At 36.5% G+C, this 24292-nt stretch overlaps 6 protein-coding genes and 1 long non-coding RNA gene across 8 annotated transcripts; 2 read left to right on the top strand and 5 right to left on the bottom strand.

Moving 5' to 3' along the window:
* Positions 1–3398: 3398 nt before the first annotated feature.
* On the bottom strand, positions 3399–5484 carry BNAA06G13780D (uncharacterized sugar kinase slr0537). Its single transcript, XM_013786424.3, has 8 exons — positions 5240–5484; positions 4914–5135; positions 4742–4813; positions 4620–4658; positions 4422–4529; positions 4209–4306; positions 4017–4128; positions 3399–3841 (listed from the first exon to the last, which is right to left on the bottom strand). The coding sequence occupies exons 1-8, from the start codon at positions 5381–5383 to the stop codon at positions 3593–3595; spliced, it is 1044 nt and encodes a 347-aa protein (XP_013641878.2). The 5' UTR covers positions 5384–5484; the 3' UTR covers positions 3399–3592.
* Positions 5485–7416: 1932 nt separating this feature from the next.
* LOC106351454 lies at positions 7417–10372 on the bottom strand. The gene is made up of 5 exons (XR_007340303.1): positions 9986–10372; positions 9619–9776; positions 9303–9428; positions 8615–9202; positions 7417–8132 (listed from the first exon to the last, which is right to left on the bottom strand). It is a non-coding gene; the product is annotated as an uncharacterized LOC106351454 (long non-coding RNA).
* A 193-nt stretch (positions 10373–10565) lies between these two features.
* Positions 10566–11660, top strand: LOC106346950 (glutathione S-transferase DHAR1, mitochondrial). Its single transcript, XM_013786426.3, has 3 exons — positions 10566–10747; positions 10843–10933; positions 11029–11660. The coding sequence occupies exons 1-3, from the start codon at positions 10690–10692 to the stop codon at positions 11519–11521; spliced, it is 642 nt and encodes a 213-aa protein (XP_013641880.1). The 5' UTR covers positions 10566–10689; the 3' UTR covers positions 11522–11660.
* On the bottom strand, positions 11639–13613 carry LOC106346949 (isoflavone reductase homolog P3). Its single transcript, XM_048782500.1, has 5 exons — positions 13356–13613; positions 12791–12925; positions 12292–12535; positions 12002–12205; positions 11639–11907 (listed from the first exon to the last, which is right to left on the bottom strand). Exons 1-5 carry the CDS (start codon positions 13530–13532, stop codon positions 11741–11743), a joined length of 927 nt encoding a protein of 308 aa, XP_048638457.1. The 5' UTR covers positions 13533–13613; the 3' UTR covers positions 11639–11740.
* Positions 13614–14745: 1132 nt separating this feature from the next.
* Positions 14746–15812, bottom strand: BNAA06G13740D. The gene is made up of 4 exons (XM_013791254.3): positions 15706–15812; positions 15437–15543; positions 15239–15300; positions 14746–15133 (listed from the first exon to the last, which is right to left on the bottom strand). Exons 1-4 carry the CDS (start codon positions 15755–15757, stop codon positions 15019–15021), a joined length of 336 nt encoding a protein of 111 aa, XP_013646708.2. The 5' UTR covers positions 15758–15812; the 3' UTR covers positions 14746–15018.
* Positions 15255–19529, bottom strand: LOC106346951 (protein NUCLEAR FUSION DEFECTIVE 5, mitochondrial). 2 transcript variants are annotated; one of them, XR_007340302.1, is made up of 5 exons: positions 18338–19514; positions 17392–18064; positions 15706–15812; positions 15437–15543; positions 15255–15300 (listed from the first exon to the last, which is right to left on the bottom strand). XR_007340302.1 is itself a non-coding variant. In XM_013786427.3 (2 exons), exons 1-2 carry the CDS (start codon positions 19433–19435, stop codon positions 17006–17008), a joined length of 2157 nt encoding a protein of 718 aa, XP_013641881.1. In that variant the 5' UTR covers positions 19436–19529; the 3' UTR covers positions 16829–17005. The 2 variants fall into 2 exon arrangements, 1 of the variants encoding a protein (XP_013641881.1); XM_013786427.3 differs by lacking the exons at positions 15255–15300; positions 15437–15543; positions 15706–15812 and having other exon boundaries at positions 16829–18064; positions 18338–19529.
* A 2898-nt stretch (positions 19530–22427) lies between these two features.
* Positions 22428–23605, top strand: LOC106351457 (protein RADIALIS-like 5). The gene is made up of 2 exons (XM_013791255.3): positions 22428–22790; positions 23355–23605. The coding sequence occupies exons 1-2, from the start codon at positions 22522–22524 to the stop codon at positions 23380–23382; spliced, it is 297 nt and encodes a 98-aa protein (XP_013646709.1). The 5' UTR covers positions 22428–22521; the 3' UTR covers positions 23383–23605.
* The last annotated feature ends 687 nt before the right edge of the window (positions 23606–24292 follow it).

The raw sequence follows: 24292 nt of genomic DNA, 5'->3' as shown, positions 1-24292 counted from the left end.
TTCATTTTGTTCGAGAGAAGGTCGCACTTGGACAAATCAAGGTACTTCATGTTCCATCATCTCTCCAGTTTGCCGACGTCTTCACCAAAGGACTGCCAAGCATCCTCTTCAATGACTTCCGAACCAGTTTAACCATTCGGCCACCGACGATCAAACTGACGGAGGGTATTAGATAACAAGAATATTCTTTGACATATTCTGTATATCCCGCAAGAGTAGATACTCAGTTCCTAAAATCTCTGTAAAGGTTAACTGATTGTAACAACCATGACTATTTATGGTCAATGAATGAGAACGATCCCAGCAAGGGAATTACCTCAACTTTCAAAATCATATATGGTTAGTAAAGAACAAATAATTTAATATGAAGTCAATTTTTTGTCTAAATAACGGTAGTATTAAAGAAGGAATATAATTTTCTTTTAATTTTATATTATAGATTATATTGTAATTTAATGTGTATCAAATATCGTTCTCAAATATTCTATTGTTTGTAAAATATGTTTTTAAATATTTTCTGTTTATGTGGTAGTATTAGTCTATTAGAAAAGGACTGGTATTTTATTTCTTATATTAATTATCCTATAATTTAATGTATAATATATGATATGTAAACATTAAATAGTCTAACTAATTGATCATAATCTCTTTTCGTTTATGTTTTTGCATTAAAAGCTGAATATTCGGATTTTTCACATTTTTTATATTTTATTTTAAGAACTTAAACACTAAAATATATTAACATATAGTTAGTGAAGAATACATATTAGAAAAAATAATATTTATATCTATTAGTTATGATAAGAGATTTAGCTTTGTTATTATAAATTAGTTCGAATAATTAGGATGTTGTTAAAATATGAATATTCTTATGTGGTTCAATAAATTACATTTTAAAAATTGAAAGGAATGTGGAGATTCTGTTAGTAAGATTGATACAATTTGGTTAATTTCATACCTAAAAATAGGAATTATATTTCAAATGTCCTTGATTGTAGGTTTCTATAATTGATTGAGTATAACACTTCAAATATAATAATCATCGTTAACAAACTTTAGTTTCAGTATATGGTTTGGCATGAATTTTTTCACAAAAAAAAAACCGGATTCTTATTCAAGATTTAGAAATCTATACAAACCGACATGGCATTTTATTTAGTGATATAAAAAAAAAATCTTAACATGATATAGAGTTTGTTATTAGTTTTTTATATTAATATCTAATCGGGAGAATAAGCATATGATTTTTGCAAACTTTAAGAGTTTTTTTTAATCTGAGGACTATGTGTCATGTTCAATTCGTGTTGAATTTTTGTTGACTAAATTTATGATAATTCTATGGTTTAGGTTTTTCGTACATAGGTTAATGGAGCAATATAAGACATGAGGATAGATTTGTTTTTGGTGTGTTTCCAAATTCTAAAAGAGTTATGATTGGCTAAAGGAAGAAATAAGAAATAGTTAAATAAATCAATTAAATAGGGGTGGTTTAATTTTATTAATCATGGTTTAGGCCAGTAGCATAAACTTGTAATATCAAAGGTGAAACGATGGTTAATTTTAATTTGTATTTTAGTTTTAATAGATTAGATATTTTAAGTTTCAGTAAAGGTGATCTCTAAGAACAACTCTCTATAAGTGTAAGTTCTATCCATTAACGATTTGACCCTTAAAGGAATTGTAGTGATTGGTACAGCTTCATAAAACCACCATAAGTCTTGAAAATTCATGATAATTATCTGTTCTCAACAATTCCTCATTCCCTCTATCATTGATTAAATCTTTTTCTTTCTAATTTTCATATCTGCCGGCTCTTTATTTTATTAATTCTCTATAGCTATACTTAATTTGATTTCTGGTAAGATTTCTTTCATAAGTAATAAAATAAACTTTTTGATGTAGCGGATCATTGGATGCTTGGGCCGTACGTATCATTAAGGCCTTAGCCGACTTAAGAGTGTTGTTTTCATTTTCTTTATTTTATTTATGTTTGGATAATCATCAATCCTTTTGAGATTAGGATCTAGTTACGTATTTTATATATTGAGCTTTCTTCTTTGTAAAGGGATACGTTTATTGAATATAATTTGCAATTGCAATCAGAGCTTATCAAAGCACTTACAGGAGTACTCTAGCTTTCTTTGATCTTGTCGAGAGTATCGTCATCATCAAAGTTCCCCTTGTTTGCGTTGAGAGTATCAACTACAACAAGCTTCCTTCGATTCTGCGAGTTCTCATCGAGTTCTTGTCGAATCCTTGATCTCTTAGCTTCCGCTTCTCTATCACTTTTTATATCTTGTTCTTATTTGTTTTAACCGTTTGGGCAGGTATTGTTCAAATACAACGGACCCCGAAGAGACAATGAAGATGACCCCTGCCTCTTCCACGACTTTCCCACTCTGAGTAGAATAGAAAAAGACACTCCCAACTGCGAGCATCCTATTTTGATCTTCTAATCTCCAAAAAAACGGAGAGTTTATTTGTTATTTTGTTCTAAAACTTACTAAAACTGTCACAAGATATTTGGTTTTTGGTTTAGTAAACTTATTTGATATTAGAGATTTCATTTTGTATCACTGTATAACCAAAATGTGTTAGTGATTTTGAGAAAACTTCAGTGGATCTTACAAGAAAATGATGGAAAATGCTAGAATTTAAAAACTTCCCAATTAATCCTTAAATATATATTTTATATTCTTACTAATATGTATAAATAATGGATATTTATGTTTCTATAAGTAAAAAAGTTGTTAAGTTAAGTATCTGTAAGATAAATCTTAAACTAATAAGTAAATTAGAAAGGCTATTATCATTTTTAAAATATCTCTAAATTCTTTTAAATTATTATCAGACCATCATAGCTTGGTAAATCAGAAGGAATATAATTTTATTTATGTAAATTGAGCCACTTTTTTCATTATTCAATTCGGTTCTATTTTGTCACCACCGGACCGACGCTGGTTCACAAACATGCAATCTACTTTTTGAATTTCGAATTGTATCATACATGATTAACCACTCTTTAGAACTCGTAAATTACTATAACATCTTTATCTCTCCTATTTTGTCACCAGTCGACCGACCTTGCACTAGTGATTGCTACAATTTCAATCAGATTATAGCTCTACCCGTTAACGAAGGTTACGGTTTATGCTGCCATGTTTCGCCTCTAAGGACTAACTAGGCTTTTATAGGATTAACCTATTCCTCGAAGACTAATTAGTGTCTCAATCATGTCAAATTTATAGATTCACACTGACACATTTATTTATCAGCTAAATGGACTAATTAACATTTCTCTGTTTTCATGCTTCCTTTCGCCCAAAATTGATCCTTGTGAGCCACACAAAAGAACTTAAACCCTAAACACTTATAAAGCCCTTTCACTCTTTTCCGTATGAACTTGGAAACAACCAATTGTGTAACTGAATTAAAGTGAGACTTCAGTAAAGATACAATGCATGCTGAAAGATAGGTTCTCTGTGAAGAAGGTAAAGCTTAAGAGCCGTTCAAATATGAAACGGACCCCTTTTAAGGCGCAATCACTTGAAATTTGAAAGCCAGATGACATCCAAGAATCTTCTGTTGATCATCAGTTGCGAATGTCAGGAACAGGTAAGCTCTTCAGCTGCAACTGTTTGTGCATCCACTGCCAGTTCTCTGGGGTTACTTCTCCTCCAAGAGCACGGATGACTGATCCCCCACTGCATGATCCCATTTTGCAACATTCCTCCAAAGGCAATCCCTTTATCAATCCATACAGAAACCCGCTTGCGAATAAGTCACCTGCTCCAGTGGCATCAGTTGCTATCGTCTCACCTATGGCTGGTACTTGTACCACCTGTTCAAGTTATGAAATGAGATTAAACAGCAAAGGTTCTAACTTTTATATCACAGTTTGAACTATGGCTTTGTATGCCAAAAATTTCGTCACAAGCAAGAAAAAGAGCTAACTCCAGTGAAATGTAAAGCTACTTTACAAGTTACTGAGTTTTATTTTTCAGTAAAAGACAAACCTCCTTATCATGTTTTGCAATGCATCCTTTAGACCCTAAAGTTACCACAGCCCAATTGCAATGCCTGCTTAGGAACTCAAGAGCAGCCTCCGGGCCCGCTTCTTCTTCGCCCCTGAAACTCACAACCTAGAGCGTCAGAGTGTACAAAAACCAGAGTAGATCTCTGCAGGGGATAGATAAACATCGGATTACCTTAGCAGCTCAGCTGCTTCATCCTCGTTAGCAAAGCAAAGATCTATGTTACCAGACTCCAGAAGCTGTCTCAGCTCTGATCTATAATTCCGGACCATCTAATCACACAAAAATGTTGATATCATTTTAATTCAAAACGAGAAAATCTCAAATGCTTAATGATTTGTAAAGTCACAGATCAAATCTCAAATGGGGGAAATTATGGTTGGTTACCTCAAAACTAGCTAAATCCAAAGAAACAGAAAGACCTTCTTGCTTGGCAAATCCAATAGCTGCTTTAATTACTTCTAAGTTAAGAACTGCATATCTTAGGACCAACCACTGTAACAGAGCAAAAAACATCAACATCGTTATGTTATTTAACAATGATTGCTATTGACAAAGAAAGAATAGAGGGAGCTAGCTATTAACCTTAGAGCCAGTGAAATCATCTTTGCTTAATTCATCAGCCTGAAAGAGAAGAGAATTAGTTTTAACCATCCTATCTCCCTCACTAAAACAATAAATTCCTCAAAAAGAGAAAATAGACAAACCTGAATCTTGACAGCACTGGAGAGACATGGTCGCATTGTTCGATTACCAGAGTCATCAACCAAGCAAACACACTATAAAATAAATAAAATCCATTTAAAGAAGATCAAAACCAACTCTTTCCAAATGAAAAAAAAGAAGAACACAACACAGTTGAGCCAAAAAAAAATAAACCTGCCCAGTAGAACCCTTCTTCTTCCTCAACCTTGAGATACTAACACCACTGAAACCCATATTGCTCACAAACAACTGCCCTTGTTCATCGTCTCCATAAGCCCCGATGATCCCCGTCGCTACACCAAACCCAACACTCAATCCAGCCATCTTCTTCAACGGAGCCGCGGTGACATGTGTATCAAGCTCTTTCAGTATGTGCTCTAACTCATCCTTTTGCACCTACAAGAAGAGAAAAAACAGAGTGTCCCCTTCAAAACTGGCACTGATAATAAAGAAACACAATTTCGAATCCAGATTCCGATCCCTAAACCATGAGAGCTTACGGGAATGGAGCCACCACGATCACCGGGAATTTGATCGAGCAAGGACCAATCGACGGGAGCGACGTTATCGATAAGAGCTGCTGGTTGGAGTCCAAGTACCACTGGAGGAGCTTCGTGGCTGTTGGGCAAGGCCTCAGCTACCATTCTCCAGAGATCTCTTTCTCTCTCTTTATCTTTTGTTTGTGTATCTGTACTGTGCAGCCAGCCTTGCCCGATATTTTTGCTTGGCTAACGTCTTAGTTTATATACTCGGTGGTGGAGACTAGGATGAAGCAGATATGTGCTATTTTACCAAATTATCCCTCAAATAATCATATACTAATAGGGCCCATAATAATATTACAGTCAATAGATAACGCTTTTTTTTCTTTCTTTCTTGATTTGTTTCCCTTCCCTGAATGATTCTCACTCGTGTCGTTGAGTGTGCATCGCATTTGGCGCCGCATATAAGAACAGAAAGATAACAATTTTGCTTCATTTTTTTTTATCTTTAAATGTTCTCATATGCAACCTATGGTTTTCTTTTGCTTAAGATATTGTATTAGCGATGTACTATAATTATATGCTAGACTCATCATACTACCTTTAGCACTTTGTACGTACGCAAAACAATCATGGAAAGTGAAACCAAGTTTATACACATAATTACAATCTAGTGGCCGAAAGTTTTATTGTTTCTGATTCCTGCAGAAACTGCAACTTAAAGATGGAAATCAAACACAAATATTAACAAACAATAAATTTCAACAAGAGAAATACAGTTTGACAAGAAGAAAGAAACGAATCATAATAGAAGATACACGATACAAGATTTGATTTTATTCACATAAATAAAATAAAAAGACGACCAAGCAAGCGTGATTCACGGTACCAATACTATCAACCCCACTAATAATTTGTTGAAATTATATAAAATATATCAAGGGTTGGATCTTTTATTCTTCATAGCAACATAGGCGCACATGAATCAGCACATGCATCACTCTATTATTGTTCACTCCTCATGTTTCATATGATTCCTAATTTCAAAGTATTAGCATCCAAAGTTTGTCCTCCTGACAAGACTATTCCCTAAGAAACCATGAAGAAAAGTTGAGAAAACGCTTCTCCAAAAGCATATAATTTCAGTCTAATGTACTCTGCCTGCCATTATTCGGAAAGATAATCTTCTTCAGACATTTCATACTATTAAGGTTTCGATCAGAAAGCATACCACAGAAAAATCAGTTCACATTTGAATAACGCTTGGCTTCTTTATGCTCTATGCTGTAGAGAGTTTAAGCTCTGGTGGAGTTTCTCTCACAATACCAAGTATCGCGTCATACTCTTCGTCTTTTTTGACCCTTCTCGAACTCGATCGCATTTAGTGGCTTTGCATACTCTGCAGCGTGAGACTTCGCCAGGTTTGAGTAGTTTTAAGCTGACTTGGGGAACAAAAATCAGTTTCCTCAAGCTTCCTGAGGAACTTTACTGGGTTTCCTCCCCATATCTTCTGAATCATTATAAACCAATACGATAAAAAGGAATGTTAAACGTGTCAGTAAATATGGCTGTTGAAGGAGTTGAATTGGTCGGGATGAGATACAAACACCCTTTTGTATTCACATGCTGGTAATTTGGTAAACCGTAAACAGAAGAGCATTACTGATTGTTTACAATGCACTTTAACCTAATTGACCATAGTCATAAGTCTTTTAAATGAAAGTTAAAACTTCTATTACTTCAACTGAAAGGTGGATAAATTATGTTTTATCTAGACAGAGAAGAAGAATTCATAGGCTAAGACGGCATTTCAACTTCGCATATAATCTTTGATAACCTCAGAACTAGAGATGATTATCATAAAAAAGAAACGCCATTTTCAAAGATATAGCCTATGCTGTCTAAGTAGCAATAGAAGTATGTAAGCACAAATGGGGTTATGGGTCTTGAGATAATGCAAATGGTTTAGGCAAGAGTATACCTAGGGATGTCAATTGGACGGACTGGGTGGATTTGGACGTGTTCAGATGGGTTTATTTTTTTCTGGGCGTTTTTGGTCGAGCCCAAATAGGACCATATCCAAATAGGACCATATCCAAATAGGACCATGACCAGTTGGACTGTCCATGGAATCCAGATGTCCATTTAATGTAAAATGTCTAATTTTCAAACTTAAAAGATGTACATATTAAAAATTTCATGTTTTACAAAACATACTTAAACTTACTTAAATTTCATGTTTTACAAAACATACTTAAACTTAAATTTCATGTTTCACAAAAGATAAAAGTCTTAAACTTAAACTTAAATCAGTAGTTAAGCAAACTCTTCCGGGAATTTCGCTCAAAACCTTTCTAAGATGAGCTTTCTCATTCTCGTATATCTTCAGGACATCTGATACAGCAGTATTTCTACACTAAAACTCAATACGAGGATTCGCATACTTAAACGCTTCTCTAATCCTCCTAAACTCGACAAACGAGTATGCAAGATCGTGCTCAACTATGGCACCAACAATCATTTCACGTAAGATCATTATATCAAACTTCCTATTGCTTCCGCCAGGTGTACTTCCAGAAGCAGGAGTCATAGAACATTGTCTAATATGACGCCACAGAGTAGTAGTTCCATTACTCAGGTCAAAGCAATAGGAATGGTGGCAATGCTTGCAGACAACGTTAGTACCCTCAGACACTCTATCTCCTATTTCAAAATGTTGCCAACACTTTCAATGTCTTCGTTTTTTACCTCTCTTACTCTTAGCCACACTTGTAGAATCATCTTGTACATCATCTTCATTCTGATCAGGACCATCATCTTCATTCTGAACAGGATCATCATCTTCATTCTGATCAGGACCATCATCGCTCAAATAATCATCATCATTAAGGTTCAACGTATCACCATCCATCTGAACAAAAGAGATTAAAGATATTTAGACATTTACATAAACGAAACTTATGTGACACCTATGTGACAGTGAAGCAAGAACCGCTTCAAACATAAGTGAACTATGCACTCTTTCACCAATAAGCCTAGGCTAGCTGCAAAGCAAGAACACCACCACACCTATATGACAATGAAGCAAGACCGTTCCAAACTTAAGTGAACTGTGTAAACCTTCACCCATCAACCTAAAAGCAATCAAATCGCAAACCCATCAACCTAAAAGCAATCAAATCGCAAACCCATGCAAACCCATCAACCTAAAAGCAATCATATCGCAAACCCATCAACCTAAAAGCAATCAAATCGCAAACATGCAAACCCATCAACCTAAAAGCAATCAAATCGCAAACCCATCAACCTAAAAGCAATCAAATCGCAAACATGCAAACCCATCAACCTAAAAGCAATCAAATCGCAAAGAGAAGAGAGTCGAGATGAAGCGACCTGAAGCGAATCGAAGACAAAGTGAGAGACGGAGAGGAGAGTCAAGATGGAGAGACACAGCTCGAGAGATGAAGAGACGAGGCGGAGAGACACTAATCGAGAGATGGAGAGACGAGACGGAGAGACACTGCTCGAGAGATGGAGAGAAGAGACGGAGAGGAGAGTCGAGACTCGAGAGATTTGTGAATTGTGATTTCTGATTTTTTTTCCCCAAATATTTGTGATTTCAAATATTTTTTTTTTTTAAATATGAGCGTATTTGGGCGGCCCATGTCCATTTGGTTTTGTCTATTGGACTCTGGGCGCATCTGGGCATAATCTATTTGGACAGAAATATTTCGGGCATATTTGGGCGTGACCATATTAGTCCATATCGATTTGGACATGGGCCGCCCATGGACAATGTGCCCAATTGACATCCCTAAGTATACCTCTCCAGAAGGAAGGAATTCTAGTGTTTTGTCGAACAAGCGCACCAGCAGCAACCATGTCATGCTTTTCAACGACCACACCGTCAAGAAGTGTCGCACCCATCCTTGATAAAGGCCTCATCCTCAACAGTACATCCATGTAACAAAGCACTATGACCTGTTAATATATATATAGTTCAAAACAATATCCCTAATGATTGGCGAATATGCATGAATATCAGACACTACAAAACAAACAGCAAGAGATTCCCACTAACCAATGATTACATTGTCCCCGATGATGGTTGGAGGCACATTACCGATTAAGTATGATTTTGCCACATGCACAAGTGAGTTGTCCTGAATATTAGTTCCTGATCCAACACTGACTGTATTCACATCCCCTGCGCAGAAAAAAAAAAGAGAGAGCAAGTTTAGACTGTAGATTAGTTAACTGTTTCTTGGTAAGAAGTAATAGGCTTAACCATGCAGTCAATATCAATGTTGATTGACATATAACAGCATTGTGTACAAAAGGACAATCTAATTCCAAAACCATATAAACTAATGAAAAACGAAATAACTCATACTTACACACACTAGTGATCCAAAAAAAAATCAATATCATATACTCAAACGTTTCATCAGGAGAAGATGTAGATGATCCTCTTCCAATATGACGGTTACAAAAGCTTCCTTATCCAGAATCGGAGCCTTATCAAATACATTCATCAATGCTCGATGCATGGATACTACAGAGATAAGCCACAATTACATATGAACAAACACAATCCTATAAAAGTTGATCAGTTCATCCCTTCTGCTATTCAAGTCTACAATCACGATACATCAATTCCAGAGCTCTAACCTAATCAGCAGAGCTGAGTAACCTAAGCGACGGTTCTTTTTTCGTTACGAATTTGAAATTGGAGTGAAAACTTAGAGATACAGTGAAGCTTACGTTGTTCTCGGAAGCAATTGCTGCCTGCGACATCCGAGGCGATCGAGAGCTTGACACCTGTCTCACGGATCCAAAATCAGACGGATTAAAATGCTCTGCCTAGAGTTAACAGGCAAGGACTCGGTGACGAAGACGAAGATGGTGGGAGTGAAGGAGGAGCACTCCGGAGCGGCGAATCCACTTGAGTCCATGACAATTAGATTTGGTTTATTCTGGTTCAATCAAACCGCTATATCTAACTGAACCAAGTAAATGAGATGAAAAACTTAACCAAATGGATAATTTTCTGAATTTAACCGGATAAGGTCTTAAGAAAGTGATCAACGCCTAATAGTTACGCTAAACCGGAATATTCCCTCTGACCCGTTGATGCATCCTATATGATGATTATTCAATTAGTAAAAAATCTGAATCACAAATTAGTAGTTTAATTTGTGTTTTGCATTAGTGTTGTCGGTAAGTTAACATTTGCGCTAAAACCGTGAGTGACAACCTTACCGACACAGTACAAAACTTTCAAATGGTCTTTCTTGCCACGCACAACACGTGGAAAAGATAACATTGTCCTTCTCAAAGCTTCGGCAATAATGGACCACTGGTTTGGTTTAACCACTAAAAAGAGAGAGTGAGGACTCTATTTAAAAGCACTGCTTAACTCGATGATTATTCCATCGCTCCAAATAAATAAATAAAATAGTTAAAAGATGGCTCTCGAAGTCTGCGTGAAAGCCGCCGTTGGTGCCCCTGATGCTCTCGGCGACTGTAACTTCCCTTCTCTCTCTCTCTCTAGCTCTTTTTTAATATCAGTTTCTGATCTTCAAATGTAAAAATTTATAATACATGATTTGTCGTTTCAGGCCCTTTCAGCCAACGGGTTCTTCTCACCCTCGAGGAGAAGAATCTTCCCTACAAAATGCATCTGATCAACATCTCCGACAAACCTCAGTGGTTAGTTTCTTTCTCTCACCCCAAAAACCTTAGATTCGATCTTAGCTTGTTCTACTCATTGACAAGAAGCTGGCTTTGGTTTATATACGATACAGGTTCTTAGCCATTAGTCCTGAAGGGAAAGTACCAGTCCTCAAGAACGACGACAAGTGGGTGTCTGATTCCGACGTCATCACCGGCATCCTCGAGGAGAAGTATCCTGAGCCATCTCTCAAGACTCCTCCTGAGTTTGCCTCCGTTGGATCCAAAATCTTCGGTACTTTCGTGACCTTCTTGAAGAGCAAAGACTCCAGCGACGGATCCGAGAAGGCCTTGCTTGATGAGCTTGAAGCTCTGGAGACTCATCTCAAGACTCATGACGGTCCTTTCATCGCCGGAGGGAAAGTCAGCGCTGTGGATCTAAGCTTAGCACCGAAGCTTTACCATCTCAAGGTGGCTCTTGGCCACTACAAAAGCTGGTCTGTTCCCGAGAGCTTGCCACATGTTCATGGCTACATGAAGGCTTTGTTCTCTCTTGACTCGTTTGAGAAAACAAAGACTGAGGAGAGGTATGTGATTGCAGGATGGGAACACAAGGTTAACCCCTAAAACTACTACTAGTTTCATCTGTTTGTGTGTGGTGATGATGTGGTTCAATGTCTTATCTACTCTATCAGTAAAATAATGTTCCTGGACCGGTTATGTTTTGTTATTGTATCAATCAAATAATAAGCCTCTTTTGAGATAAGATTAGCGTCTAACATTCGAATCAATCGATCTCAGATTATTGAAATAGTACATGCAACTCATAAAGGATGTTGTTTGTTCTCAAACAAACTGGTTGAGAAACTCATCCACGCTGGTGTACTTGACATCGGGGTAAAGCTCGGAAGCCTCCACTCCAACAGAAGGGTCTATAGTGAAGGAGGTAAGATCACCTTGCACAAGTACTGCGTGGATCAAACCCATCACAAAGTCCATTGGATGCTGAGCCTCTGCACCAAGTGAAAAGAAAGAAAAATTTAGAAATACTTTTTGACTGATTAGTATAAGATATCAAAAACGGTTTACATGGTAAAAGTGATCAACCTTGGATGCTTTTGAGAAGTTCTTCCTCTGAAACATAAGTCTTCTCCAGAGTCTTACCGATCTTTCCCTCCCACAAGCTGACCATATCGTTCTGCGAGACAATGTTCTTGGGTGGATGGACGTAGAGAATCTTGTTAAGTGTTCTCGGGTCATCAACAGCTTTCATTGTATACGCAACAATGTCCTCTTCAGTGTTGATAATAGCTAACAACAACAAAGAGAGAGAAAAGAATCACAACGCTGAACAAGTAACTGAACTGAATGTAACGATAAGTGGGTGTATCGAGTACCTTTAGCATCGCCACTGTCGTAGATGAAAACTTTGTCAGTAGGAGGGGTTCTGAATCGCAAGTGGCATTGGCCCAAACTAGGTATGAAAAAGCCAGCAAAGCAACCTGTGACAACATATGTATAAGGTATCTCCGCGGCTTCTATGGCACGCCGTATCTGAGCTTTCATGATGAATTCCGATAGCGCAGGCTCGATGGCCACCGTACGGTCCACGTCGTTGCCAAATTCCGAAGGTAAGAATCTCTGCAAGAAAATAAAAATCTTTCTGAAAATCTATTGAAACATCTTATTGATCATGTCAAAAAAGTATGGATGTAATGCATGTGTCTATAACCAAGTGTCGTTTAGCTCAACTTAAAAAAAAACAATGTCTAAGTCACAAGATTGAGTGACATACGGACAAAACTAATATTACATATTGTGGTTCGGATCTAGAGACCATAGATCCTCAAGCCATAACCTCCTGTTAATTCAAAAATGTATGTTGAAAAAACGGACCTTGACATTTCCAGCTTCTTTGATGGCGTCGATGATATTGACCTGATCTAGAATCTGAGTTCGACCAAGGGCAGATATCACGACATCTACTTGTTTGATCGCTTTGACCAAGCTCTCTTTTTCGTTTAAACTTCCCTGTTTGTTATTACAACAGAATCAGCGTTCTCTAATCAACAAATATTATTTAAAAAAAAACAACATATTTATGTAAGCTTAGAATAAGAGCAGTGTAAAAGAGGCAGGTAAACGTGGTTTTATACAGACGTGATTCTAGGCGTTTTCCAAACATTTTAGGTACAACTGTGAATGCGCTACGATGTTTGGCACTATTGTGCTTAAAATCTAATCGTTATAATTAGAAAATATCATCTAAACCGCTGATATCAAACTTAAAAGACAACCTGAGAGTGTTCACACGAAAAAGGCTACTATACATAATTCAATAAACATTGAATCATGGCTGGAAACACGTAAACCTTTCTAGATTGGAAAAACCAGCAATGAATTAAAAAAAAACAAGATAGAAAACAAACGTAGGAGAAGGGGTGTTTAATAGTCAACGTACGTAGAGTATGGTGACGCCAAGATCTTTGAAACTCTGGACTAGTTCGGCCTTAACGGGATCGGTGAGAGAGGACTCTCTGACCAGAGCGAAAGTGGTGTGGCCAGACTTGACGCTTCCCTCCACGAAGACTTTTCCTATGTAACCTGTCGCCCCGATCACAAGAATCTTGCTCGTCATCTTTTCTCTCTTCTTCTACTTTCCGTTGAATTTTGAGTTTCGGAGACTTGAGTGAATAAAGAGAGCGAACCGACGACGCAGATTTATTGTAATCGTTTCACGAGGATTTAACGTGAAGTTACCTATGTACCCTGTCCTTGTTTGAGCTGCCTTATTTTGACCACATTATTGCCTTTAGTGGTAGTTGGCTTTGATTTTTCCCAATGAATAACGTTTTTTTCAAAACAAAGTGGTTTTAAAAAATTAAGATCCTCACGGAATTACAGCCCACAGGCCTCTCAGATGACACACTATCTGCATCTACCAAAAAAGCATATTTTTAAAATCGGACCCGGCCCGTCGACTCGATATAACTACTGATTTAATAGTTTGAATTACTGATATATCTATTGGTTTAGTTGTTTGGATATCGATTCAACCGATCAAACCGAATTTTCTGTTTAAAAATAAATAAATATATATGTATATATTTATGCTAATATAGATCTAAAATATAATTTTAGATGTAATATTTTCTATATTCTCGTTTGTTAATTAAATAATAAACAATAACATAAGTTTAGTTATATGTAAAGCTAACAAGTAAATACTATATCAAATAAAAATGATAAAAAAATAAATTAAAAATCTTAAATTTTATGAATATATCAAAATGAAAACAGAATATGAAAATCAAAAAAGATATTTTAACATTTTTTTCTTTAAAATTAGAATTAAAAAACTAATAAAATAGAAAATTAAATATTGATTGTGAAATATAAATTTTAATAAAATTAAAAAAACATTAGTTATATGTTGATCACCTGTTTACCAGTTTTTTTTTTTGAGTATTTGTACTCCCTACACACAACTTCCCCCTTATTTACACTCCATACACTATTTCCCTTTAAATTTTTTTCCCACATCGCTACCACTTTCCCCCAATTCAATAGTATCCCACTCTTTTCAGTATATTGAGCTAATTTGCTCTTTTCTTTAATCAAAATTTTTTTTTCTCTAATCCAAATTTTAAACCAGACCGATTCTATCAGGTTTTCAAAAACACTGCCAAAAAGACCATTTACACAACCCTCTTCAAATACCACAAGACTTGTTATAATAGACTGTTGATAAATGGTTCGATTACGAGTCAGGAAATAGGTAATAACATAAAAAGAGTCCATTTCAGTACTACCAAAAGATGACCACGCACCCATGCAGCCTGCTCATAAAATGATATCAAAATATGTAGAAATCTCACATTGTGAGATCACACTTCCTTCCCACACAACCAAAAATATATACATGGTACATATACAAAAAGATAAAATCCCACACCACTGTTACATGATCTATACTCACATTCGGATACTAATAAGGCCAACACATTAAAGTAACCACCATATCATACATAACATGTGACTTCCCAGTAATTAAATCTTCACAAAGAAAACTTAAATCACAATTCACCGAGATGACTTGTGATTAGCCGGTGACTCTAGCTCTGTTACTGGCCCGCGATTTTGGCGATGTGAGCTACTTGGAACTGCGGAACGTAATTGTTGGGTCGACCCTCTTCCTCCCTCGGCTCATTCAAGAACGCCCAGTTGCTTCTTTTCCACCTAACAACACACATCAATTCAGCTAAATATTTTACAATGTCCAAAGTTATAAGATTGACTTCAATTAACCTAGATGGCTAGATAGTATCAAAGTATGCATATTACCATCCAGTCGTCTTGCTTTGGTTTTCATAAGGGTCCTCTATCCCCTGACTTTCCGCAACTTCCTGTGAACAAATTTGAAGGCTTCTTTTTAGATTTTTTTTTTGGTAATTTATCAAGTCAATTACTAAAGAGCACTGACGAATATTCTTCTTTGGGGGCTGAATTAAAACTTGAATAAATAAACAGTTTGGTCCTGACCTGAACTACCAAGTTGGAAACGGCCTGAACATGTTCCTCTTCAGTCTTCTTCTTTGTCTTCCAGAAAGTGTCGATTTCTTCTCTTGTTAGTGACTTGCACCTTCTCACTGTAAATTTTCAGTTTCATCATTATTTCGGAAAAAGATGACCATGTCTAAAATTTGTGTGCAAAGTATCATATAGATGATGGATATATGATATAATCCATGTACCGACGCATGACCATTAATGAGTCGTATGTGTATACATACATGGTTATATTTGATTACCTGAGTTGGGATCCTTTGTTGGAGAGTCCCATCCTGACATTAAAGAACCCATTTGCTCTTAGTCTTTTTCCCAGTATGCTTTAAAGTTTCTTTGATCACTAGATATGCTGGAGTTGTGTGTTAACATTTTTCTATATATAGTGCTCCATGCAAGTGTGCAAGTCATCTAGATAATTCTTATCCCAAAGGATATTAAGTTTGTTTTTTATTATTATTTTACTTTGGTCCAAATTCATATAATTTAAGAAAGAATCAATCCCATCATACTATTTTTTTTGTTCGGCTATTGGAAACTACAGTTAAGCGCCCACTGATTTAGGTAATTGTTTTGATTAAACTATTGAAAATTGCAGAGAGATATTTTAGCATGCTTCCCACCGACGTTATTGAGTTTATAACCAGCTTATCTTGTCTATCTCGTATCGTATTGACGATTTATTAACTTATATATATATATATATATATATATGCCTTTTGAGGGTATGAATGTTAGATATTATCCTATTTTCATTCGAATCCGATATATTTCTTTAAAACAGAATTTGTTATAACGAAGATACAAAACACTAAACATGATGTCGCAGTTTTGTCTTTTAGGATAGAACGATCCATGTCAATGTGATAACCTCGGAAATTATTTGAAGTGGAAAATTCAATCCGTAACAGATTATTTGAACAAATTCAACAACTAAACATGAAATAAACAATCGAATACTGTCGTCGTTAATGGTTTTCTGACTTAAGAAGAGCAGGAATTAGCTGACACGTGTACGATGCGTGGCAGACACATCTTACATGGACATTATCATCTCCTTGAAATTTTCAAAATGATCTAAGTGGATCCACTAGGTGGAAGAAATTATATATTCGCTTTCTACAAAGTAGATAAAGACGTTAAAAAGAATTCGAGATTTGAAACAAAAGTTAGCTATAGTCTATAGATAATGAAATAGCTGCTATTATTAAATTCAAATGCCTGGTTGGTTAGTCTTTTCTTTTTCCCCAAGATGCTAGTTAAAACTTAAAAGTTAAAACAAACACCGGTTCAGCATTGTGGCCGGTTTAGGCGGCACGAAATGAAACTGATTGCTTTCTTGGAAACTCGAACCTGTAGAATAGAAAATGAACCGGCGAATGGTTTCCAAAATTCCAAAGGAACAAGATTATTACACAACACAACTACTACAGTTTTAAAATCAATGGAGGAAACATAAAACTCTGAAACGTGAGTTCACTCACAACATTAAACTCTGGAGGAATGATGAAAGCTTCAAAAGTTCCTTTCACTTTGAAACATCTTCTATCGTCTCACTCTGTTAAATCCGGACCCAAACGATGGTGATGCCCCCATATCGATCTTCAATCTATCCGAAGGCAAAAACTTCCGAGCTTCCATATGCTTAAACATCCTCCTCGCATCTTTCTCAAACCCACCGGTCTTCAACCCAGTGATCACTCTCTCAAACTCGTTAGGTCCCATCTGATCTCTCTTAGCTTCCAAAACCCCAAGAGCCTGAAGAGTCTTCTTCTCGTTCCTGGCGGTAGAGTACATATAGCACAAGCTCACCTGGAGCTCGAACGGTGGAGCTTCCCCTAGCTGAGAGATCTTAACCAGAAGCTGCTCAGCTTCCTCGATAAGCCCGAGAGTAGCCATCCAATCAACAAGAACCGTGTAAGTGATCACACCGATCTCAATCCCATCTTTCTCGAGCTGCAGCAGTAGTCTCAGAGCTTTATCCAGCGAGTTCTCTCTCTTATACGCTCTGATCATATTGGCAATGCACTTATCATCGGGTTTGAACCCGCGCGTTCTCATCTGATCGAAGTTGATTTTGGCTTTATCCGCTTTCCCTGCTCTCCCGTATGCTTCCACGAGCAAGCCATAAGCTTCGAAGCAGTTTGTATCCTTGAAATCAAGCTGCATCGAGTTGAAAATCCCTGCAGCTCCGTCGGCGTCTCCCGTCTGCGCAAAAGCTCGTAGCATGGCCATGTAGACTTCGTCCGAACACTTCATGTCTCTTGCATCCATGTCTCTCATCAACCTCTCGCCTAGTTTGGGCTTGCCAGCGTTCACGTAGCCCATGATCATCGATGTGTAGATCTTATTGTCTGGACGCAAACCGTAGCTCTTCAAGCTTTCAAACGCCTCCGTTGCTCGCTCGAGGTTGCCTGATTTGCTGTACAGATGGATCAATGCGGTCGCGATCGAAATGTCTGGAAAGATCCCGTTTTGAGACATTTTCTTTAGGATCCTCTCAACAGCTTCTGTGTGGTTCTCTTTGGCATGGATATGAATGAGCTTTGAGTAGTCTGAGATGCTTGCCCTGAACGATTTATCATCCAGGACATGTTCTGCCACCTGTTGAAACATCAAAACCAGCACCAAATTGATTTAAACACACACAACATGATCACGCCTCCCTCATCACTCATCTTCCAACGGTTAAGTAAGATACAACAAACAACCTACGCTATTGATATATACAACAAACATGATCCTATTAAAAGAACTAAATAAATTAAATCACATGACTATATTAAATGTCGCCAATTAGCAAATTTGAAAGCTTAAGCCAAACAATTGATATCAATCAAGAACCAACACTATAGGAGTATAGGCCAAAGGTGTAACCTTTAAGTATGCATTGGTGTTTGCATCTCGCAACTGATCAAGCAAAGCAATCCAGTCAACACGTTGAGGCTCCAACAACTCAACCCACTCAGCAATCAACCCTGAAGGATCATCCTTTTCCTCCAAAGACTCAAGCTTCTCCATAACCAACTTGCATTTTCCAGTAACAGGTTTGGCCTCTCTCCAATCAGCTTCCTCCTCAGCTTCGTGGATCTTATCAGCCACTTCACCCCATTTCGGATCAGACAACTCAAGCCCGTAGATCTTGTACTTGAACTTTCCCTTACGCTTAGGAAGAGAGATACTCCGAGGTTGAACTTCATCAGAGTCAACAACAGACTCTTCTCCTTCCTCATCAGCATCCACTGTTTCTGATTCTCGAATTGAACCGTCCAAATCACGCATATGTTCCAAGCTCTCGTTAAACTCAGCTTCCTCCATCTTCTCCCTCGCCCATGTGAACCTAAGCTCCCTAAGCAAGTCCCCACGGATCCCAATCTCTCCAGCGAACCTACACATCTCCATCACCTCGGGAGACTGAACGTACACCTTCATCTTCTCCTTCTTCCTCTCCTTCTCCATATCTTTCAGCACCGTGTTGCTCACTTCCCAGATCGTAGCCCACAGATCGTCGCTGAACTCCGACGACGGCGACGGCGGCGGAGCTGATGATGATGATCCTCCGACCTTGCTGAACCCGCCTCTCTCGATCTCCGCCACGACTTTCTCCACGATGAGCAGGAGCATGCCGTCGACCATCTTCTTGTCGGAGTCCGGGAAGGCTTCCGAGACTTTCCCGCGCATTATCCAGACGAATCGGGAGAGGAACTCGTTCGTGGTCCCGTCGTCTTCTTCCTCCTCGTGAATCTGGGAGGAGGCGGTGGAGTCGCTGAGGCGGGACTCGCGCGTAGAGTGGAAATGGCGAGTGAAGGATGACGTAACGGGTCTAGGGATTGGTTCGTCGTAGCTTCTCAGATGACGATCGGAGCGAGAAATCGACGGTGCGGCGGCGGAGAAGTTTCCGAAGAAAGGTGGGGTTTTTGAAGACGAGAGTGAAATGCGACGGATCGCTTGTCGAGAGAGGAGGAGAGATTTCATCTTCTCCGATGGATTGATGAATCTGGGTAAAACCCTAAGCCCTAGCTAAAATATTGAGAAGAAGATTGAGGTCAAGATCACAGAAATGGAACTCGAACTAGGGTTGTGCCTTGCCGTTCTGGTAATATTTCGCAGAGGACCCTCAATTTTATGATATATTCTCATTTCATCCAATACTTCTACATTCTCTGTTTCGACCCCTATAGGCTACTTAACCTGTGTGTTGTCGTGGGTTCGAAATCCAACAGTGGACGATTGCATCTTTTTGATATTTTCTTTTTTGCACAAGACAATAACATTTTATTAACTTATGAAGGATCAACAATTTTTACGTAATTATATGACAGTCTTGTTAACTTGTATTTTGTAAATAAAAATAAATAGTGAAACATGTATATTGACATAATTATTAAGATAAATTCATTTTCATGAAACAAAAAATTGTGATATAAGATATTCCATTTTCAAAAACAAAACAAAACAAAAGTGATAAAAACACGTACAACTAGGCTTGCGGATTTGGTAGTTCGTTTTCGGATAGTTCGGTTCGGTAAAATTTCGCCGATTTTCGTTTAGTTTGGTTTGGTTTTCGAGTAGTTCGGTTTTAAAAAAATTTTAACGAAGTTTTCGGTTTTACGGTTAGTTTGGTTAAATTTTCTGTTTAAATTAAATAAAGTTCAGTTAATTTCGGTTATTTTAGTTAGATTTCGGTTCAGATTTGGTTATTTCGGTTAGTTTGGTTATTTTGATTTGAATTTAGGTTAGTTTGGTTCTTTTGGTAATATTAGTACTACTTGAAATAATTTGTCTTTTTTAGAAAATCAAATTAACTGATTACCAAACCAAACCGAAAACCAAAATTTTTTTGTTAATAAACTTTCAAACCGAACTTTTCGGTTCGGTTTGGTTAAAGTTTCCAGCCCTACGTACAACTACGATAAGAATCAATGCACAGATATGGGATACTGGAATTTTATCCCCAAAGGAGATGATAATATCCCTTATGGTATTATTCTTTTTCAGCAAATTATAAGTGGCTCTTATTAAAAAGGTTGTCGTCCAAATTTGGTTTCATCCATCACACGAGATAAGTTATTAGATTCAAAGTGCCCAAGAGTATCGATCCATCCTTTCTTATAACTATTCTTATATAAAATATATAATCCATGATAAAAGTATAAAAGTTATCAAAACTCTCCATGAAGTTTGGTACATGAGATGACATACTGAATCCCTAATACGATATTCAGAATTCGTGCATCAAACCGTTTTCCTTTTTCTTTTCACATCAAGCAATGATTGGACTAACCATTTTATAATGTGAAATTAACTTATAAAAAGAAGAGATATTGTAATTCATCGAATCAGCAGCTCAGCACATTCTTTTGGTACACTATAGCTAAGGCGAATCTGATTCATTGGAGTACAACGACAGGATGGGGTCTTACTTGTTCAGTCTTCGCGTTCTCTGAATACCAGTATACCACTGTCTTCAAGATTTCTTTAAACGTTTCATTAATTATTTCTTTCGGGCACACTGTAATTACGATTTATTATTATACACCAATTTAATCTGATGGCTAATAAATGGTTGAACACAGCATCAGTTTATCTTGATTTATATTTTAGGACAATATTCTATTATCTGGTTTGAACCACATTGTTGGAGGGGGATTTTACCCTCTTCCAAATTAATCAGATTCAAGAATTTGTCCCAATAGACTACAAACTCGATAAAAAATAATAGATTCACGAAGGTTTATTCAGAGTTCGGAGATGGATAAATATACTCACCTGAATCATTAACCCAAAACGTAAAGAAAATCAAAATTTAAAGATAATTTTCAAGACAAGGGATAGGGATACTAGTCGAAGACAACATCACCGTTGCGATTTTTCTCCTAGCACCTATAAGAGGATGGTAAAGAATATGAGTCGAGCAAATTTAATTAAGATTTAAGAGTAGTATTAATCGAGAATTTTGTTTGAGTCTAACTATTATAATCAAATTCTTATTCTCGTATACGGGTTATTGAAATTTAAGTTTTACTATAAAAAAGGATGGCAAAGAATAAAGAGATGGGATCCAAGCCTCTTGATATCAAAATTTTATTCAAATTATACTCTCATGTTCACTTATATTCTTATATCTCATGTTTATCAAGTTGTATAAACTGATAAATTTAATAACATACACTTTTTTAATCGAAATCATCAATATATAGTTTTTTATAATTAGTTTTTAACTTTTTTTTGATACGTTAGTATAAACTCTAAACCTAAATTCTGAGTGAATTTTAAGATCCATCACATATAACATTTTTCAACTATAGTTGTCGTGACATTGATAAAGTTCAACAGATCGTGGAATATTAAATAAAAAAGTTAACAGATAAATGAAGTTTTGATGAGTAATTATATGAAGTTAAATTAATTTTCTAGCTATATTTAAAAATAAAATATTGTGAATGATATAATCATATACGTAATATGACGGGTACTTTTTGAATATTTTGTAACTGTAGTATATCTACTGACTTCTGATACATTAAAAAAATAGTAGAAACTATTATATACGAACGATTGACTTCTCTAATCTTTTCTCATGCCATCTCCAATTGTTTGCTTTATTTTTTACTCTAGAATAGACTAACTCTATAATAGAATTTAGTTAACTCAGAAAATAGAGTAATGAACAAACAAAAAACAAGTTACTCTATATTTGGAATAAACTTATTTTTCACTTTATTATAGAATGAGAAATAGAATACCATTAGGATATTTTTACTTTAAATTCTATTTTAGAGTGAAAAATAGAGTGGACTTGGAGATAACTTCAAATAACCATTAATATGGACCCCCAAAAACGTAGACCCATAAGAACATTATACTTTTTATTTAATATTTTGATAGATAACCTGAAAAAGGATAAATACTACCACTTGCGGAATCTCTCAGCTTTCTTTTCCTCCATATATAAGGAGCCTATCTTGGCATTCGTTTGTATTCGTAACTTAGCATCAATCCCTTTTCTCTCTCTTAATATCTCCAAAAAAAAATCCCCTAAAGAAAGTTCATAATACAAAATGGCCTCAAGTTCTATGAGCTCGTCTTGGACGTCTAAACAAAATAAGATGTTCGAGAGGGCTTTAGCCGTTTATGATAAAGACACTCCCGACCGTTGGCAAAACGTGGCCAAGGCCGTCGGAAGTAAATCGGCAGAGGAAGTCAAACGTCACTACGACATTCTCGTCGAAGATATTGAGAACATCGAACAAGACTTGGTCCCTTTGCCCAAATACAAGACCATCGATGTTGGAAGTAAATCACGAGGCATCAATGATTTTGATTTGAGGTAAAGTCTTCTTGTCGTGTTAGAACAGATCTTTTAGAATTTGTGGTCGTTTTTTGTTACATTTATTGTGGCTAAGACCAGATCTTTAGAATCTACATTCGTCTGTTGATTTAGTAAATATATATTTAGTGAACATTGTTTCAAAATTTGGCGGTTATTTGACTAATATGTAGTTTTTGTGGTCGAATTATATTATTAATGTTGGATCCTATAATAATAATACATCAAATGCAAAAATATCAAGAAACATGCAGCCACACGCACCATCCCTTCTATTTTCTTACATTATCGTTAAATGGGAATGAGTCACATGAAATCTAATCCTTATCGTACTTCATCACATGCACATTGTCATCCATTTTGAATCTAACAAACGTGTGATAAGATGCAATGCATGTATCTAGTTTAACAGTAGTCCTATATATATATAACAATATTTTAATATGCCAAAGTGATTCTAATTTTGCACTAGTCGGTGATCAACAAAAACAACTTTCATAAATTAAATCCTCAAACTATACTAGTATTCAATTTATAAATAACTCTACTGATTTTCTTGGACAGGTTAATGAAGAATATGAGAATCCAGTGAAGTAAGCAATACTGCTTTGTAAAGATTCAGAGGAATATATTCGCTTGCTGATCACTGTATCGTTACCTTTTCATTGTGCTACTTTTTTATTTGTTTTATCTTATTTTCACATCAAATGAATCAAATTATGTAGATATGATGGTTTGTTTTTTATTGATTGATTATTATGTCTTTTGTCAATTTTTGTGTGTTTGATTGATCAAATATAAACTATTTACAGCGACTCTTCTTCTCTACATATGGATACATCATACATATATAGGGCTAGTAGTCCGACAAAAGAAAATGCATTTTATAAATAATTAAGAGTACGAATTTCGCCATATTCTATATGGACCAAAAGAACGCCTACGAAAATCGTTATACTGTTACTTAATTTAGAACTCGTATGAAACAAAAGACACCTTACCTACTATTTTCGGTGTAACCGCCGTCAACGGTTGACCGCTACAGCTTAAAATAAAACCAAACTAAATTATCGTTTTCTTCTCCGTTGCATATATAAGTAAGGACCATTTAAATTTTACAACCCAACAAAAGAAGTACAACACGTAAAAATCGTTTTAACTTTATATAGACAGCTTAAATCATACGATTATTACCTCTAGTTTCAGAATCCTTCATTTGTTTCAATATATTTTTAAAACGAAGTTTGCCGGAGATAGAATGGCGAAAACATGGGTAGCTGTGGTGTTGTCCGTGATGCTACTTGTTTCGATAAACTCTGTGGTGGCTGAGGAGGAACAGCCGACGACGGTTGGGCAGAGGATAGACTCGGCCTTGACAGGAGTCACCAATGCATTCAATGAACACGGCGGCAAAGATGCCGTCGAAACCATATCTTCCACCGCAAAGTCCGTTTACGGATGGTTCGGTGATAAAGCCAAGTATGTCTACATTCGTTAGAAAA

Source organism: Brassica napus, chromosome A6, assembly GCF_020379485.1.
Source record: "Brassica napus cultivar Da-Ae chromosome A6, Da-Ae, whole genome shotgun sequence".
Taxonomy (NCBI): Eukaryota; Viridiplantae; Streptophyta; class Magnoliopsida; order Brassicales; family Brassicaceae; genus Brassica; species Brassica napus.
The sequence above is the reverse complement of the archived record's forward strand: the minus strand, read 5'-3'. Positions and strand labels throughout refer to the sequence as shown.